Source organism: Lonchura striata, chromosome 5, assembly GCF_050655825.1.
Source record: "Lonchura striata isolate lonStrDom1 chromosome 5, ASM5065582v1, whole genome shotgun sequence".
Lineage (NCBI taxonomy): Eukaryota > Metazoa > Chordata > Aves > Passeriformes > Estrildidae > Lonchura > Lonchura striata.
The window spans coordinates 36,204,351-36,221,908 of NC_140707.1; the positions used below are offsets into that span (position 1 = coordinate 36,204,351).

General features: G+C 42.8%; 1 protein-coding gene across 1 annotated transcript; it reads left to right on the forward strand.

Moving 5' to 3' along the window:
- Positions 1-4,744: 4,744 nt before the first annotated feature.
- On the forward strand, positions 4,745-13,944 carry VPS18 (VPS18 core subunit of CORVET and HOPS complexes). Its single transcript, XM_021533448.3, has 5 exons — positions 4,745-4,877; positions 7,689-7,830; positions 8,015-8,106; positions 8,793-10,663; positions 11,377-13,944. The coding sequence occupies exons 1-5, from the start codon at positions 4,787-4,789 to the stop codon at positions 12,103-12,105; spliced, it is 2,925 nt and encodes a 974-aa protein (XP_021389123.3). The 5' UTR covers positions 4,745-4,786; the 3' UTR covers positions 12,106-13,944.
- The last annotated feature ends 3,614 nt before the right edge of the window (positions 13,945-17,558 follow it).

Below are 17,558 nucleotides of genomic sequence, written 5' to 3' on the forward strand. Positions count from 1 at the left end.
AGCCTCTCAGACATGCTGTGAATAATTTAGAAGCGTGTTGCCATCTGCTGGAGAAAGTATATATTTTAATACATCAACTGATGAATGTGAAAGAACAGGCAAAGTTTAAGGCGTTCAAAGACTTTCTTTAAATCTGAAAGAGAAACAGCAACTTTCAGACTAAAGACAGGTTGGAAGACAATGGTCTGAGCTTAATTTAATTATGTCACTCAATCGGACACTTTACACCAAAAAGAGGCGCTAACGTTTAGCAGGAATGGGTGAGAGAATTAGCAAGAGAAAGGTGATAAAGTTCATATCCCCCCTGTGAAACAAGGAAAGGTAGGCAGTTAACACTAAACAGTGAAGGGCTGGGTTTAAGAGGGATCGGAAAACCATAAAATGCTGTAAGATCACTGTCTCTGCCAAGTTATCAGTTTCAGTTCTCAGGCTTATCATTTATGGATCTCCCTTGAGGATCAAAACTGAAGGATTAGCCACAGGGTGCTGGTGATGGGAAAAAGGTTTTCTCACTGCAAAAGCATGTTCCCATCCTGCTTTTTTCACACTCTAGGACAGATGGGTTACACACAAGGGTTTCCATGGGGGCACTCGGTGGGTTTACAAAGGGCAGCCTGCTCTGGAATGCACATGTAGCATCAATGGTCATTGGTAGTACACTTATGGGAAAACAAAATGTCAGGGGAACCGTGGTCTACAGGTCTGCAATTGCTGCTTGGGCATGATACAGTTCCACCCAGTGTTTACTGGTCTGCAGGAGTCTGTTTCTGACAATGGGTTTGAAGAGCTTGGGAGGTTGGTTAATGGTTAGGAGGCGGGTTCTGGCAAGATTTTGAGCTTTGATCTCTTCCAGAGTAAATTCTAATTGTTGTATGGTTTCCTGCATAGGTTCCAGTTCAGGTTCTCATGGGTAACTGTGATACCCAGGGTACACAGCCACTGTAATTCTGTTTACTGCATTAAACTAGTATACATCATTCAAAAGGTCACTCAGAAACATTGTCCCTTCTCTTGGGACAAGGTCTCTTGATTGAGTGAGGGACACAGCTATCTGCAGCACTCTCCTCAAAGCAGTTGCAGGGGTGTCTCATAGCCTGGAAGTATGTTTAACCTTTGTTGGTATCTTATGGAGGCTGGTGCATTTCAGGAGTTGCACCTATTTGCCTATGGCTTTTAAGAATATAGGATATTTTTTATGCTGATCACTGTGAAGGAATATTCTATATACTGTGAGGTGGAGTGATGATTGGTACTGTCTGTAGTGGAAATTTGTGAGGAAGTCCAGGGTTAAATTCAAATTTTAGTTGTGTCACTAGATTCTGACCTTACTTTTTTCCACAACCACATCTTCCTGCCCTCTTCTCTGCACAAGCATCTATGTTTAGATCATGGATCACAGAGTTATCTGCTGCAGGGCAATGAACTGTCTCACTCTGCAATCATATACCCACTGTTGTACACCTAGCAGGAGTTGGACAGGGCAGTCAGGAATGACAGCATTGAGGAAGCCCAAATTTAGACAGGGTTAATCTACTGGGAGTCTGAACCTTGGACACATTATATATTTGTCAGTGTAGTTATCTAGAATTACCTGTTCCCCTAGGCATTTGAAGAGAATAACATGCCATGCAACTCCTAGATGTTGATAGCTGTGTCCACAGCTTGGAGAAAATGTTAACTGTTTAAGTCAAAATTACTGCAAATTGCTGCTGTGACCACAGCCATATCAAAGCAAGACAAGGATTGAAGTTTCCAATCCAAACATGTCACCAAAATCTCCTAAATTCTCTTGCACAAGTCCCTCTTACAGATTTACACCACTGCTACACACAAAATGCAATCATCTGATTCTCTGCACATTCCTGAGGAATCAAAGAGCTGATAAATCTTTCGTCTGCAACCCTTGCTCTTCCCTTCTTTTCAGAATATAAAATCTGTGAATGTAGCACTGGGATATAATTATTGCACATGTTTGTAAATTAAATAATCACAGCAGATGATACTGCAGATGGATGGAGCAGGCTTGTGGGCTTGGCTTTAGGCTGATGTTTTACTTCCAAATAAGGTGAAAATCTGGCTTCCAATGTAACCACATTAAAATCAGACACAGGTTTCTCATGAGGTATGGGCCCTAACAGGCAATAATATCTGAGACAATGAGAACAAAAACCTCTTCCATTTCTAGACCTGACCTCTTCCATTTCTAGACCCATTATAAAATATGGCCTGATCTAGGCTTTGAGTGGAAACAGCCCACAGAGCTGCACACTGAGAAGTTTGCACACGAATGTCAATTTACCCTAATATCCAGATATATTTCAAGACAGTTTATTTCCCCCTTACCAAATAACCCTTCAGTTTTCTACTCCAAAAAATACGACTACAAAAAGGAAAAGTAGAAGCATCATTGCTGAAAACAACAGGGGGAGACCTCATCTCAAATGAGGAGTCAATTATGCTCACCCCTGTGACATAAACATGAGCTGAAGCTGCAAACAATGTAGAGAATTGTAGGATGCTCCAAAGAACTAATCATCTCCTCTTTTCAAGAGAAGTCAAGAACTTCTTGGTTTGATAAATCCTGGATTTGGTACATCCAAATGAAGGCTACGATCAATGATGCTTTTTACAGAGGAAATGAAAGCACAATAATGTCCTGTATACTAAAGGACAGTGTTTGAACAAGAACAAAAGGATTCAGACTAGCCACAGCTTATGTTAAGACTGGAAATCACAACTTGAAATCATGGGAGTGTTTGGAACAGGTATGAGCTAGAGCAGTCGGGGGAAAAAATATCCACACTATCAGACAGAGCTTGACAGGACTAGAGAAAGGACTATATGATGTGGTATCTACAAGAGTGGGAGAATGGATCTGATAGTCCAAGAAGTCCCTTCCTACCTCATTACCCTAAACCTAATGTAATTTGTTTGTGCCTTTTGAGATGCTGAAAGAGAACAGTTGTTGCTTATGAAGATCAGAATGATAAGACAGCAAATGAGTGTGGTTTTGCTATTTTGGCTCAGAGCTACCACATAAAGAGGGTAAACAGCAGAGGCTGGGACTGGTGCTTGCAGGCAGGCTAGGTCAGCAAAAGCCATGTTCTGTTTTTAGCAAAGAGGCAGAGGTGACCATGTGGAGGCGTGCCATGGGAGCCTCCAGGAACCCAGCTAGTGTGGGACCTGCATGTCTGGCTCAGCCTGGGGAGAAGGTCTGAGGCTGAGTGATGCAGATCACAGCCCTAGTTTTTGAAGGTTCAGTGTCCACTAAGAGCAGAGAAAAAGGAGGTGTAACTTTGTTTGTGAGAAGCCAACTCCATGAAACTCCTACTTGTGGTTCCTTACTGCCACCTGATGTGTAAACTAAGTTTGGGAAGACCTCTTGTGTCTTGTAATGGATCCCTCCATGTTGCAAGCTCTCCTGTACCCTGAGAGACATTTCTCCATTGCTTCCAGAAAGCGAAGCTTGTATCTAATACGCAATATATAGTATACTTACAGTATGGTGTATAGCAAACTTAGTGTACATATATACATCTCTATTCATTTTATACAGGATGAAACCCAAAGCGTTGTGTAAGAAACTAGTCTTTTTGTTAATGCTGTTGTTATAAATTCTGCTAGTTTAAGCTAGAGGGTAAAATTGTAAAATTGTAAATTGTTGGCACACCAGAACGTAAGAAAACTCCAGGTTATAAGTACTGTTTAGCGACACAGAAACTGGTACAACACAGAAACCTGGGATAAACTTGCAGAGCAAGTCTAGTATAATTCAGAGTTACAGTTCAGCATAAGGACCGCCTTATGCTTGATCCCCTTATGCTGTGCCTCTGTGACCATTTTAGCAATAAAGCCAAGATTTTGCCACCTAATGCTACATGAGAGCCACAACACAGGAGTTTTTACAGAGTGTTTTAAACCAGATAATTCCTAGTTGCAGTCAGTAGAATTGCTCTGGCAACCAGGACTGATTCTAGCAGGGCACGCTGCTGTGTTAATGAGGTAATTTCTCACGCATGTAGCTGCACACAACATGCCAGTGTCACTGAAAACTGGGAAAGAAAACCTTCAAACCAGAGTTACAGGTTAGAAAGCTGACACTACTTTGTTACAGTGCCAGGTAAATGGGGAGTAGGGAGGTGCATCTCTGCCTGTTATGGACAGTAAGATTCACATTTCTATTACTTATATACAATTTTTTATACAAATATGTATTTACATTCCAAGAAGTTTACCGCTATTTCCAAGCAACCTTGTACATATGCTAATTAACTGTGTAGGTCTTATTACACATGGCCATGTATTAGAGAACGGTCTCTGCCGGTCGTGTGGGATGGTACCCAACATCTTTTTAGCCCTCTTTGGTGGCAAATCCAGTTTTTGGTGTTTGGTATCTTGTTATATTCGACAACAAACCCAGAGCGTACAACCCACCTAGAGGAACTTCTGGTTATCACTGGCGTATAAAAATGCTGACTTTATTTATTCGAGTGGGCCCTTTCTTAATTCAACATTAGCCTTTAGGTATCCCCGGCAGTGAGCAGGAACTTTGCGGAGACCAAGGCCTGGCAGCAAGGGGACAGGCCGGCCGGCCAGCTCTCGGGACAGGAATGCCGGGACGGGAATGCCGGGGTGGGAGTGCCGGGGTGGGAATGCCGGGACCCAGCCGGCCGGCCCCGCCGCCGCCATCGCTGCCCGGCCGCGGCCGCCGGCCCCGCCCCGCGGCGCATGCGCAGGCGGGTGGCGCGGGTCAGCTGAGCGCGGCGCGCTGGGGCCGCGCGGGGCCATGGCGTCCATCCTGGACGAGTACGAGGACTCCCTGCACCGCTCCGTGTCCGTGCCGCAGGGCCGCGCCAGCGTGGGCATCCCGCACTCCGGTACGTGTGCGCCGGGGCCTCCCGTGTGCGGCCTTCCTGCTGAGACGGGGAGGCGAGGCGGCAGCCGCGGGTGGGGAGTAGGGCGCGCCGGGCGGTGCTGCCTGGCAGAGGCGTGTCGCTGTGGGTGCGTGGGGCAGAGCGCTCGGCGGCGGCGTGCTTTTCCCAGGGCTTGCTGTGGGAGGTGTTACTGGGCTCCGGGCTGAGCAGAGCGGTGGTGCAGGCCAGCCCGGCGAAAGCGCGGCGCTGCTGTGTGCGGGAGGCCCCGGCCTGAGGCGCTGCGCGGAGCCCTGGGCAGCGCGCAGCTGTGGCAGCGCGTTGGGAACATCCCCACGCTTTGCTTCTCTTTTCTGCTCCTCTCCGAGGAAGCCGCGCTTTTCCGTATTATAGATGTTCCTGCACAGAGTTCCTTTCCTAGCTAAGGCGCAGTTTAGCAAAGACTTTGTCTAGAATGGTTGCTTTAGACTGACTAGACAATGGCTAGGTGGCCGACAAAACAGTCTGTATCACTATTGCACTTTTCTGTCAAGTGATGTGAGGCTTTGGTGTACTGTACTGTTCAGAGAGGTGTTCTATCAGTGTAAAGTAACGGTGTGATGACCACTCCGTTTTTTCTTTCATGTCAGAGAAATTTATTCCATTATTCTTCCATGATAAATTCAAGATTTTTTAGGTTCAATTACCATTTTCTACTAGATGTCACCTCTCAATGTTTTTTGAGTGCAGCAGGGAAATGTAGGTTATGAGAGAATTCTGTTCTACCTGGTATTGTCATGGTAGTACCGGCTGCTATGCAGAGCTGGTGTTTTTGGCTTACGAGTTTGGAAATACATGGATACATTCTTTCAAGTTTTTTTTCCTTGTATAGTGTTGCCCACTGGTAACCTTTGGGGAAACTGGGTTGTGAGGTTCATCGATGTGCTAAGAATTGATAAATTCTGTCATGGTATGTGTATTATGGAATATAAATACACTGATGCAGTTACTTGGAGTCTAGGTACTGAAGTAGCTTGTTTGTTTTGACATACATGGTTATTTTGTTGTGTAATGTTAGATACAGAATAAGTGGCCTGAATAGGTGTTGTACAGAACAGTGTTAGACAAGTCGTGTCATGGAAAATAAATTTTCCAGGACTCAGCTTTTCTTCTTGACTGCTGCAACACTGGCTTCAGTCATGGCTGTCTTAGAGTTGAGAAATCTGCCTGTTTGCTCACAGTTGATATTGGCAGAGGAAGTTTGGGAAACTGCTTAATTCCAAAGGCACAGCCTAATCAGGATTTCAGTTATTCTTCAGTCAGGCCATACAGGCAATTTTTAATAAAGCTTGGGTTTGCAAAAGTTGTGGACAATCTGAAGTTTAAGTAAATTTATTTTGTAAAAAGATACAATAGTTACCTTCCTGAAAGCAGTCCTTAAGGTTAGGTTTGCAATTTTGGAAGATGTTGAAACTTACTCCTCAGTTTCAGGGAGTTGTTCCCTGTGCTTGTTAAACTGCAGGTACTGTTTCTCAAGGTTGTTGATAAATAAGCAGTGACTCTGTCCAACCTAAAGTTCTGTTGCATTGTGAACTTCAAGTACTGTAGCTCCAGCTTTAAAAAGCCTACTTTGACCCACTAGACCATACTGTTGATCTTAGATCTTTGGAGAGATTAAAAGGTTTGAGGAAATATGCAGCTTTGCCCAGAAATCAGGGTGTGAAACACTGCAATAGAATCTTGATTAAACAGAAGAGGGACACTGGGGACAAGATGAGGGAGGTGAAAGGAGTTAATGTTCTAAAATAGACATCTCCTTCTCATAGAGAACTGTATCTTAAGGAAGCTCATCCTTCTCCTATTAGGGACAATAGCTAAAATCCTCATGTTAATGGTGATAATCCTATGGGTGTTATAAATGTAACAGATAGAGGCCTAAAGAGCCCAGAATGCTGAAATCCAGAACTATGACAGAATTAAACCATAAACAGCTTCTCTGTAACTCTAAATCCTTACCTCTGTACAGGTGCTTTTGTTCGCTTTCCTTCCTGCCTCTAAGTTTCCTTGCTGAATCAGCCTTGCTTTGCCAGGTAACAGTCTGAAAAATATTTCAGATTACCTGGATAAATGTGACTTGATGATCTGGTAAGATGTGGGTTTTCCAGAGTAATCCTTCCCTTTTATATATATATAAATAGATAGGTATTTATTGGTTAGCTGTGATATCATGTGAATCTGTATCTTGGGATACAGACTGGGATACAAGATCTTGGGATCTTGTATCTTTTGTATGTGTTTTGAAATGCAGTTCATACTAGCCAATTTAAACTGTGGTGTTGCAGCTCCCTAATCTGAAAAGATGAACATCAGTTCTACCTAACTGGAAATAAAGGAATGCAGACTTGTGTAAATGGGTGGTGTTTAAGGTGTGGATCAATGTGTAAGAAAAAAGCATGTGCTGAGCAAAAGGCTGTCTACTCAGGTTGTGGTTGCTTTGTTTCTTCCTACATGTGCATCTTTCTTCTGGAAAAAGTATATTTTAAGGATCCTGTAGCTGGTCTAGAGGTAAGGCAGAGGCAAGGAGAAAGCCTTGATGGAATAGACAATTAAAGGGTTTGTCTACTAGTAGCACTACTACATTGTCTTTTTCAATACCAGTAGGACTAGAATTAGAGTTTTTTTCTCTGTGTTCCTGCTACATGGAGCAGACTTCCTATTCAGTAAAACTTGGAGCAGGACACAATCCTGTTAGTCTTTTAGTCTGGATTTTGATGTAGTTTGGGGTTGTTGTGGGGTTTTGTCTTGTTCAGTTTTTAAGTGTTTACATTCATTCTCCAGGGTATGTCAATGCACGACTGGAGAAGGAAACGCCAATATTTAACAAGCAGAGGATCGATTTTGCTCCTCCTGAGAAAATTAACAGCTTAGTGGTCTCCTCTAACCAGCTCTGTATGAGCCTTGGGAAAGACACCCTTCTCAGGTAATGCCAGAATCCTGAAGTTATTGTTTGTTTTTCCCCTGCCTTCATTTTTTTCCTTAAGTTGTTAGAGAACTTACATTTGAAAACTGGATAAAAAGCCACAAGCTCAATATGGAAAACAGGTGAGGAGTTACAGGTATGTGAACTTTTGTTGGCAGCATGCTTTCATGGTTTCTCTTTGCAGGATTGATCTTGGGAAGCCAGATGAACCTAATCAGGTAGAGCTGGGACGCAAAGATGAAGCCAAAGTCTACAAGATGTTTTTGGACCACACAGGTGAGGCAGTGGGTGATGGATATTTGCAGACAGTGAACAGAGCAGAGCGAGTGCTTGTGAAGGAGTTCTCTTTCTGCTTTGTACATAAGGAGAACAGATCAATCTTTTGTGTGCCAGACTCTTTACCAGGGCCCCTGCGCACTGGTTTGCACTTTTGCTATTGGTGAAGCACAGGCTTGTGCTTTCAGACTCTGAAATGAACAATTAAGCCATTCTGAGCAGAGCTGAAACCAATCAAAGTAGGATTTGCAGTCACTCTCTGCTGTATGGTTTATATAGGAATTTTTAAAAAAGGCCATAAAACATCTGCGGTTCACTGTAGCCTAGACTGATTTAGAAAAACTAACCAAAAATTTGGACAGCGATTCTCATATCTCTCGCCAACTGCCAGGGATAGGAGGGAGCTCTGGGAAGTGTTTATGCTTAGAACATTTATTGAAACAGAATACCTTCTTGTTAAAGCATCTGGTACCAGTTATTTAACATTGCAACATATGGACTACTGTTCTGATCCAGCATAGAAATCCCCCACATTCCCATGAATGCTTGGGAAAGTCTTGGATTAAGTATGTTGATATTGGAGTTTATCAAATGTTAGGATTAGAAGCTTCAGGAATTTGGCTTGCTTAGGCACAGTCTTGATTTATTCTCTCCTTCTGCCTCCCATACCCCTCTGCTGTTGGCAGGCTCTCATCTCCTGATTGCTCTGAACACCAGTGAATGCCTCTACCTGAACAGAAGTGTTCAGAAAGTGCGGGCACTCTCCCGCTGGAAAGGACACTTGATTGAAAGTGTGGGCTGGAACAAATTTCTTGGTTCAGAAACCAACACAGGGCCTATCCTGGTGGGGACATCCCAGGGGCAGATCTATGAGGCTGAAATCTCTGTCAGCGAAGGAAGCCTCTTCAGCACTAACCCTGACCAGTACTTCCGACAGGTCTACACTCTGGAGGAGGAATCTGGCCCTGCCCCAGTCTGCTGCTTGGAAATTGAACGAGGGATAGAAGGGAAATTTTTTATTATAGCCACTACTAGGAAGAGACTCTTTCAGTTTGTTGGCAAAGTGCCTGAAGGGACAGAGCAGCAAGGCTTCAGCTCCATATTTGCTGTGCATGCTGACCATCTGCCCAGCTTTCGGGAGTTTCCAGCCAACTTGGGTTTCAGTGAGATAGCCTTTTACACTCCGAAACTGCGTTCCAACCCACGCTCCTTTGCCTGGATGATGGGAAACGGTGTTCTGTACGGTACATTGGATTACAGTCGTCCTGATTCAATTCTGAGTGATGAACGGGTCTGGGTTTATCCTCCTGATATTGACATAACTGTGAACAAGCCAATATCCATTGTACTTACCCAGTTCCACTTTCTGTTGCTGCTGTCTGACCGGGTGAAGGCTGTCTGCACTCTGAATGGACAGGTTGTTTTTCAGGATCTGTTCCTGGAGAAGTTTGGCTTGCTGACGCGCATGATTAAAGATCCCACAGTCCAGCAGATATGGATCCACACTGAGAAAGTAGTGTTCCGCTACCATGTCCAGCGGGAATCTAGAGATGTGTGGAAGATGTATATGAATATGAACAAATTTGATTTAGCAAAAGAATATTGTAAGGACCGTCCAGAGTGTCTTGACATTGTGTTGGCCAAAGAGGCAGAGCACTGTTTCCAAAACAAGAGGTATCTGGACAGTGCCAAATGTTATGCACTGACGCAGAACTACTTTGAGGAAATTGCTCTGAAGTTCATTGAAGCCAAGCAAGAAGAGGCCCTGATGGAGTTTCTGATTAAGAAGCTAAGTAACCTAAAGCCTTCAGAGAAGACACAGACCACTTTGCTGACCACGTGGTTGACAGAGCTGTACCTGAACTGGCTGGGCATATTGCAAGGAGATCCCTCACAGCGAAATCTCTATTTGGATACACGGGAGAAGTTCCGCACTTTCCTGAGCAGTCCTAAAAACAAAGACTGTCTTTTTAATAATCGGGCATCTATTTATGAGCTGTTGGCGAGCCATGGCGACACAGAGCACATGGTCTACTTTGCAGTCATCATGCAGGATTATGAGCGTGTAGTAGCTCACCACTGCCAGCATGACGAGTATGATGAGGCTCTAAATGTGCTGTCCAGGCACAGAGACGAGAAACTCTTCTACAAGTTCTCTCCAGTTCTCATCCAACATATTCCCAAGAAGGTAGTTGATGCTTGGATTTCTATGGGCTCTAGACTGGATGCCAGGAACCTCATTCCAGCCCTTGTTAACTACAGCCAGAGTGCCAGCACTCAGCAGATCAATGAAGCCATTAGATATATGGAGTTCTGCGTTTACCAGTTGGAGGAAACCCAGCAAGCCATTCACAACTACCTGTTGTCTCTTTATGCTTTGTGTCGGCCAGATTCACTGCTGTCATACCTGGAGCAAGCAGGAACCAACCCAAACAGGATCCACTATGACCTGAAGTATGCACTACGCCTGTGTGCAGAGCATGGGCACCACCGTGCTTGTGTCCACATTTACAAAGTGATGGAATTATATGAGGAGGCTGTGGATCTCGCCTTGCAGGTATATGTGTATCTGTGCATGCTGTGATACACAGGAATATAGCTTGTTCAAGTTACCTTGAGCAGCAGAGCATTGAGAAAAGCTGGACAGACTCACTGGTATCAAAGCTGTGCAGCTGTGCAGGGGCTTGGAAGAATGACCTGGCTCTTAACATTTTTCTGTGCTTTCACAACTGTTTTAAGTAGGCAGCTGACTGACAAGCCATAACTGAGGATGGAGGCGTAGAAAGAACAAGGAGGAGTACTGTCTGTCTCAAGCTCAGTCTCTGATATAAAATACCTTTAACATATCTACGTTTATGCAAGATTTGTATAGCTATTGTTAAGGATTCTAATTACATATTCCTAGCTTTGGTATTTATCACAGAAGCCTTTGTCAGGTTAGTCTGACCTTCAGGGATTTTTTTTCTATTGGAATTGCTGTGTCTTCACTGAAATGTGTGGCTAGCAAAGATACTGTAACATGAATTTGCCCTTTCTGAGCTGGCCTTTATTCTCTGTTGGGTAGCAAGCTAATCTTCAGTGAGGAGTACTGGTGGAGAGGAGAGGTGTTTTCCATGGAAACAAGGAGCAGGCCAGTAGTGCAGTCCTAGGCAGTGAGATAGCAATAGAGGTTTTCTAAATGCCTCTTAAAATGGACAGCAGGCTTTGAAGTTGAATGATGGATAAACAAAGAGGGAAGTTTAACTGTTTCCTTGTCTGTCCAACTTTTAGGTGGATGTTGATCTTGCCAAGTCCTGTGCAGATCTTCCTGAAGACGATGAGGAACTCCGGAAGAAGCTGTGGTTGAAGATTGCTCGCCATGTTGTTCAGGAAGAGAAGGATGTCAAGAAGGCAATGGCCTGCCTCTCCAGCTGTGCTCTGCTGAAGATTGAAGATGTGCTACCATTCTTTCCAGACTTTGTCACTATTGACCATTTCAAGGAGGCAATCTGTAACTCCCTAGAGGATTACAACAAACACATTGAGGAGCTGAAAAGGGAGATGGAGGAAGCCACACTGAGTGCCAAGAGGATCCGAGAGGACATCCAGGAAATGAGAAATAAGTATGGCTCTGTGGAGCCTCAGGAAAAATGTGCTGCTTGTGACTTTCCACTTCTAAACCGCCCTTTTTACCTTTTCCTGTGTGGTCACATGTTTCACTATGACTGTCTCCTCCAAGCAGTTTTCTCTAGCCTTCCTGCCTATAAGCAGGCAAAACTTGAAGATCTTCAGAAGAAGCTGGCAGCTACCTGCCAGCCATCCAAGAGCCACCATCGTTCCAAGGACGCAGACACCATTAGCCTGGGGAAGGGGCAGCAGAGCCGGGAACAGATCAAAGCTGACATTGATGATATTGTGGCAGCTGAGTGTGTGTACTGTGGTGAGCTGATGATCCGGTCCATTGACAAGCCTTTTATTGATCCCCAAAAGTATGAAGAGGAGATGCAAAGCTGGCTGTAATTTTCCAAATCTTCAACTGTGAAACAAATTGTGAAGCTTCTGTGGTGGGGATATAACCTCCAGGAGCAGGAACACAGTGACTTCTGTGCAACTCTAAACAAAGAGTAGTGCAGTCTTTTTACCAGGGTTAGGGAGAACTAGTCTTGAGAAGTGTGGAGATATAGCTATGCTTGTCTAAGAACTTTAACAATACTTAGAGCTAACCTACTGGAATATATTTAGCAGATATTTCTGCTTGCAGTTCTTCTGAGGTCCTCAGTGTGAAGCTAAATGGTGTGCCTTGTTGTCCAGCAGGAATTTGGAACAGCCTGTGATTTATCTGCCCCGTTGTGTGGTATTTGTTTTGGTGAAGACAAGATGAAAGAGAAAGGTAGTGAAGGCCACTAAGCAGTGTAGTCTTCATTAATCATTTTCAAAGCTAGAATTTCCCTCTGTTTCCTTTTTGTTGAGAGTCTATAACCACATACATAGAAAGAATGTGAAAGGACAGAAGCTCTTACATATTTATATTTTGTAAACATCATGCTACACAAATACATGTTTCTACACAATGTGATACAAGAATGTGTATAATTTTCAATTATTCAATTATACAATTTTGCAGGAAAATTATAAAAGTAATTTGCCTACAATTGAAGGTGTATAATTCTCTTTCTCACAAGCTTTATGCATGAGACCAAGCACATTTGGATTTTCTGTAGGTACTGTTTCTCTAAATGCCTATTCACCACTCCTCTTTCCATCCTGTCTCTACTATAACTGCCTTTGTATAGTGGGTCTTGTTTTTCTCTTCAACCCAAACCAAAACTGATAGATGCAGTAGTAAGGTTTCAACTGACACTCTGCAAGCAGGAGCACAATCTGTTTGTATATCTTGCTGTGGTTCTCTTCAAGCTACACTTGAGCATTAGACTCAAGATCAAGTCAGAGGTTTGCTCAAGGGTAGTCTACAGAAATGTTCTGCTGGTGTGAAATTTGCTTTGCTCTTTGAAGCTAGTACCTTGTGCCTAAACAGTCTTTTGCCTTCCACTTTTTGGAGATGGCTGCAAGTCAATGCATCTATCTATTGCTCCAACTTGGCAAATATTTCCCAGAAGGTAGCTGGGAAATCACTACATTGTGAGTGAGAGAAAATTATCATTAGCAGTTTAACAAAGGTTCCTTGTTTTGCTTATGAAAATAAGATTTTAGTTAGGTTTTGCTGTTTGGGACTCACAAAGGTAGTAATTGACAGAAGAATTGAATGTTCTAAAAGAAAAAACACAATTCTTGTAGTTAAGGCAATTGAAAATACTGTCTTCTGAAAGGCCATCTCATTTCTCTCACATGAATATATGTACTTGTCTTGAATACCTCTCTCAATCTCCTAACCACTTACCCTGTTTGTAGGGTTGTAGAAATGGGTCTTCATGTTATTGTAGGAGAATATGTATTGGTTTCCTCAAGGATCTGACTTAAGAATTCTGAGTTCAGAACTTCAGAAGAACATCTCTGTTTTTGTTTGGTGCATCAGCCTGGAATGATTGAATTTTATCCGTGTAAAATTACACAAGTAATAAAAAACAGATATGAAAGTAGGAAGACCTAAGGTTTCAAGATGCTCTTTTCTTTGATGGAGCAACAGGATAGGGAAGTCCCATTACCACCTCGTAGTGTGTGTTTGCTGGATTGTCAGAAAGCACTTTTTCAGTAGTTCAAAAATCCCACATGCTGTGATTTTCTTTGACTCTGCATAGCCTTTTGCTTTGAATAAATTGGTGGGTCTGGCAGAAGAATTTATGATGAAAGCTAAATGTGATGTCTTTTGAAGTTTACCATTAAACCTGTTATAACTGGCCACTCCTGTGAATCATCATCTTTCCTGTAAGCAGTGTGATATTTAAGGTTGTACATGCTATTATAAAGCAACAGTAGCCTCCCACCCGAACCAATTTCTGGTCAAAGGTAAGTGACTGTTTTTCTGCCCTTTAGCAGAACATGGGTGTCAGCTCATTCTGATGCAGGGGTAATTTTAGATTATTTTGACATGTTCTTAATACTTGTTCCATCTGTTTTGGGCTTTTACAGGATGCTTTCCTGGTATATTGGAATTACTATAGTCTTCCATTCTTTTCCTGTTTGTGCTAGAGAAGTCACATCACTAAATAGACCATTGCAGAGTGATCTGCTTGTTCATAGTATTGGAAGAAGCTGTGGGAAATGAGGCAGAGCAAGTAAATAAAACCCCTCTATTCTTTGCCTGAGATTGGGTGGTGGGGAAATGCACCTCTGATTCCATTCATGGGTATTAATAGGTTTTAGTTAACAAAACTAGAAGTAGGTATTTTTTAATGACTAGTGTGTGATATGCTCTGTGGGCTGTAGGCATGTGCACCAGATATATGTACCACAAATCTCATTCTTCCTCACTGTTAACATTCTTCCTCATTGTTAACTGAAAAATAATTTAAGTGATTTGTTTTCAAGATTATAGAGAGCGTTACTGCTGGTAAAGACTGCAGCAGTGATTAAATGACTAGTGCCAGTAATACAAAAAGGTACATAAAGGTCTCTTCTGAACTTTCTTTATATTGTCACATGCTTCAAAAAGTTTCAGTAACCATGTATCTGTGCTTCTTGGCAATTTTGCAACATCACTCAGTGAAAAAGGTAGAGGGTTTTTTTTTTTCTTGGGGAGGTGGGGTGGGTTTGTGGTGGTGGAGGGAAGTCAGCTGCTTACTGTTCTCCCATAAATCTAATCTGCGAGATCTCTTCCTCTTTGCATTCAGAATAGCATTTTTATCTTTTCTCCTTGTAATTTCAGCACAGTTATATTTTAGAACTTGCAGTCCTTTGTATGTATTTTAAGCTATGAATGAACTGTACCAGCTGTTAAAAATTGTGGCCTTGGGTCTTGTCCTTGTCTGTGTGAATAACTCTTAGCACTTAGCCTAATGCAGCTGAAGAACAGCACAACCAAAAGGGTGCATGGAAGCCCCAGACCTGTGTACCCAGAACAAATATTTGTGGCAACGTCTACACTGAAGAAACTCAGTTGTGCAGGCAAGGCCTAGAGCAAACTTGTGCCTACTACATGACCTCTCCTAGGCTTTGAGCAAGGGACGGGGTGAAATGCTCTGAGTTGGGGACACAGTGGTGTGTATTTTCAAAGAATTTGTAGAGAATTTGGGATGCACTTCCTCTAGTTGGCAGCAGCTAAGTGAAATGCTGAAAGCAGTGGCCTCTGTCTGCCTTCTAAAAATGAATGCCCAGGCTGGGCATTTAGAAAGGCAAATTCTTAACCGGCCACTAGATGTCATTGCTGACCATTTAAATACTGAAGTTTGCGGCAGACAGCTGAAAGTGTTCTGTAGCAGAAGGAAGAATGGCACAAAAGTGAGGAACTGAAGTAGGATCCCAGTAGTTTTGGAGAGGTGTACAGCCTTTGGTGTAAGGTAGCTTGGACTTGGTGTTAGGATTGGAGGTAAAGATGCTAAAAAAATGTCTTTAACTAAATGGCAATTTCAGCTCACAGATCACTGATTGTTTTGAACATCAAAACTTGGATTTACTCTGTTAATAAATTAGCATCATAGAATCGTGGAATCATGTAGGTTGGAAAAGACCTTTAAGATCACCAAATCCAAGCGCTAACCCATATAGCCAAATGCACCACTGAACCTCATCTCCAAGAGCCATATCCATATGCCTTCTGGTGATTCCACAGCTTCCCTGCACAGCCTGTTCCAGTGCCTGACCACTCGTTCAGTGGAGAAATGTTTCATAATATCCAAACTTAAATCTCCCCTGGCACAACTTAAGGGCCATTTCCTCTCATCCTGTTTTTTGTTGCCTAGAAGAAGAGGCCAACTGGCCCCTTGCTACAGCCTTCTTTCAGGTAGTTGTAAAGAACAATAAGATTCCCCCTGAGCCTCCTTTTTTCCACTCTAAACAACCCCAGTTCCCTCAGCCACTCCTAGGACTTGTGCTCTGAGGCCTTATTGCTCTTTGGACACCTTTTGGTGCTCCAGCACCTCAGTATTTTGTAGTGAGAGGCCTGAGACTGAACATGGTGTTTAAGGTGTGACCTCTTTTGTTTAATTGTATTCTAGTGTAAGTTCCCTATAGACCTGACTGATTTAGTAAACTGCAGAAGGATCATCCCTGGGTCTGGAGTTGCAAAATCTGGTGGCCTTGGGTCTGGTCATCTGCTTGTTTCCTCTTCATACTCTTGTGACAGCAGAGTGTAAGCCAGCTCCTTAGTTGGTTGTGTTCACATTTAGTTTGTCTTTTTAAAAGCACCAGTAAAGATGAGTTTGTAATATGACATTGGACACTGACTTGCATAAACAGATAAGCTAGTATGTTTGCTTTTACCTTTTGAGTTGTGGCATCATAATCCCTGTAAAACAGCAAGAGGGAGTAGGTACATTTTGTATTCTATAAAAATAAGGTGTAGTTTGACTCAGATTGTAGTCATGTATTAGCATGTATTTCTTGGAATGGGTAGTTCCCATTCACCCCTGCCCTGTCAATGCCAACATATAGATTCTCTATGTTTACAAGTGCAAATTCTTAGTTTCTAGTGGGGGTTTCATGGGAAGCCTGTTGTTCCTTGCATCACTTTATCCAACAACCCTGTACTGAGCTGTGGGAAGACAGACTAAAACTAGACTTCTTACTTACAGTAAGGGTTCTGAGCTGAAGTTTGAGGTTTGAAATTGACAATATTTTTGTTATTTTTGAATTTTAAGGTGTTACTATTGAGATGGATTAAGTATTTTTCTCCAGAATAGATGGAGTAAGATGTGATTCATTGTTGTATGTGTAGTGTTTATGAGAGAACCTTATGGCATCTACAAAGCATAGAGGGGCTGTCCAGGGTCTTCTGTTGGTTTTGTACATGAAAGAAGTGATGCACTAGAAGGGAAAGGGAATGGTGGTTTCTGTAAAATAATTTGCCCAAACGTAATGTATCTGACTTTAGAGAAGTTTCTCCAGTGAAACTGTGATATTGATGGATCTGTACTTCTCATGCTGAGGTGATAAAGAAAAAAAAAAAATCATTTGAAATAAGGACTTTGTTAAAATTGAAGAGCTTAGAGCTTGAAAGAGGGACATTTCAGACATTCCTTAAATTCATTGTAATTATGCATGGATTCAGCTCCTAAATTGTCTGCTATCTCTGATTATGCCCAGTCCTGACTTTACACCTTCTGAACCCTTTGGGATTTGCATTTTACGGTAATACTGTGATTTTGGAGACTTGTGGTACTTCCCCCTCAACTCACTGTTTGGGTTTTTCACTCTCAGATCTCATGGAAAGGCATCAGGCTACTTATATAGGGTATGAATTTCAAAGCAACCTGGCCTGCAGCTGCTTTGAGGTGAAAGGAGGGGGAAAAGGATTAGACAAACTTGTTAGACTCTGCCCGTTGAAACTTGTTGGGATGGAGAGAAAAAGGGGCTCAGGC

Excerpts from the sequence above, each read along its gene's own strand:
- VPS18 (XM_021533448.3), top strand. The coding sequence starts at position 4,787 with ATGGCGTCCATCCTGGACGAGTACGAGGACTCCCTGCACCGCTCCGTG. Across the intron at positions 4,878-7,688 it reads CGTGGGCATCCCGCACTCCG|GGTATGTCAATGCACGACTG; the intron begins GTACGTGTGCGC and ends TTCATTCTCCAG. Across the intron at positions 10,664-11,376 it reads CTGTGGATCTCGCCTTGCAG|GTGGATGTTGATCTTGCCAA; the intron begins GTATATGTGTAT and ends TCCAACTTTTAG.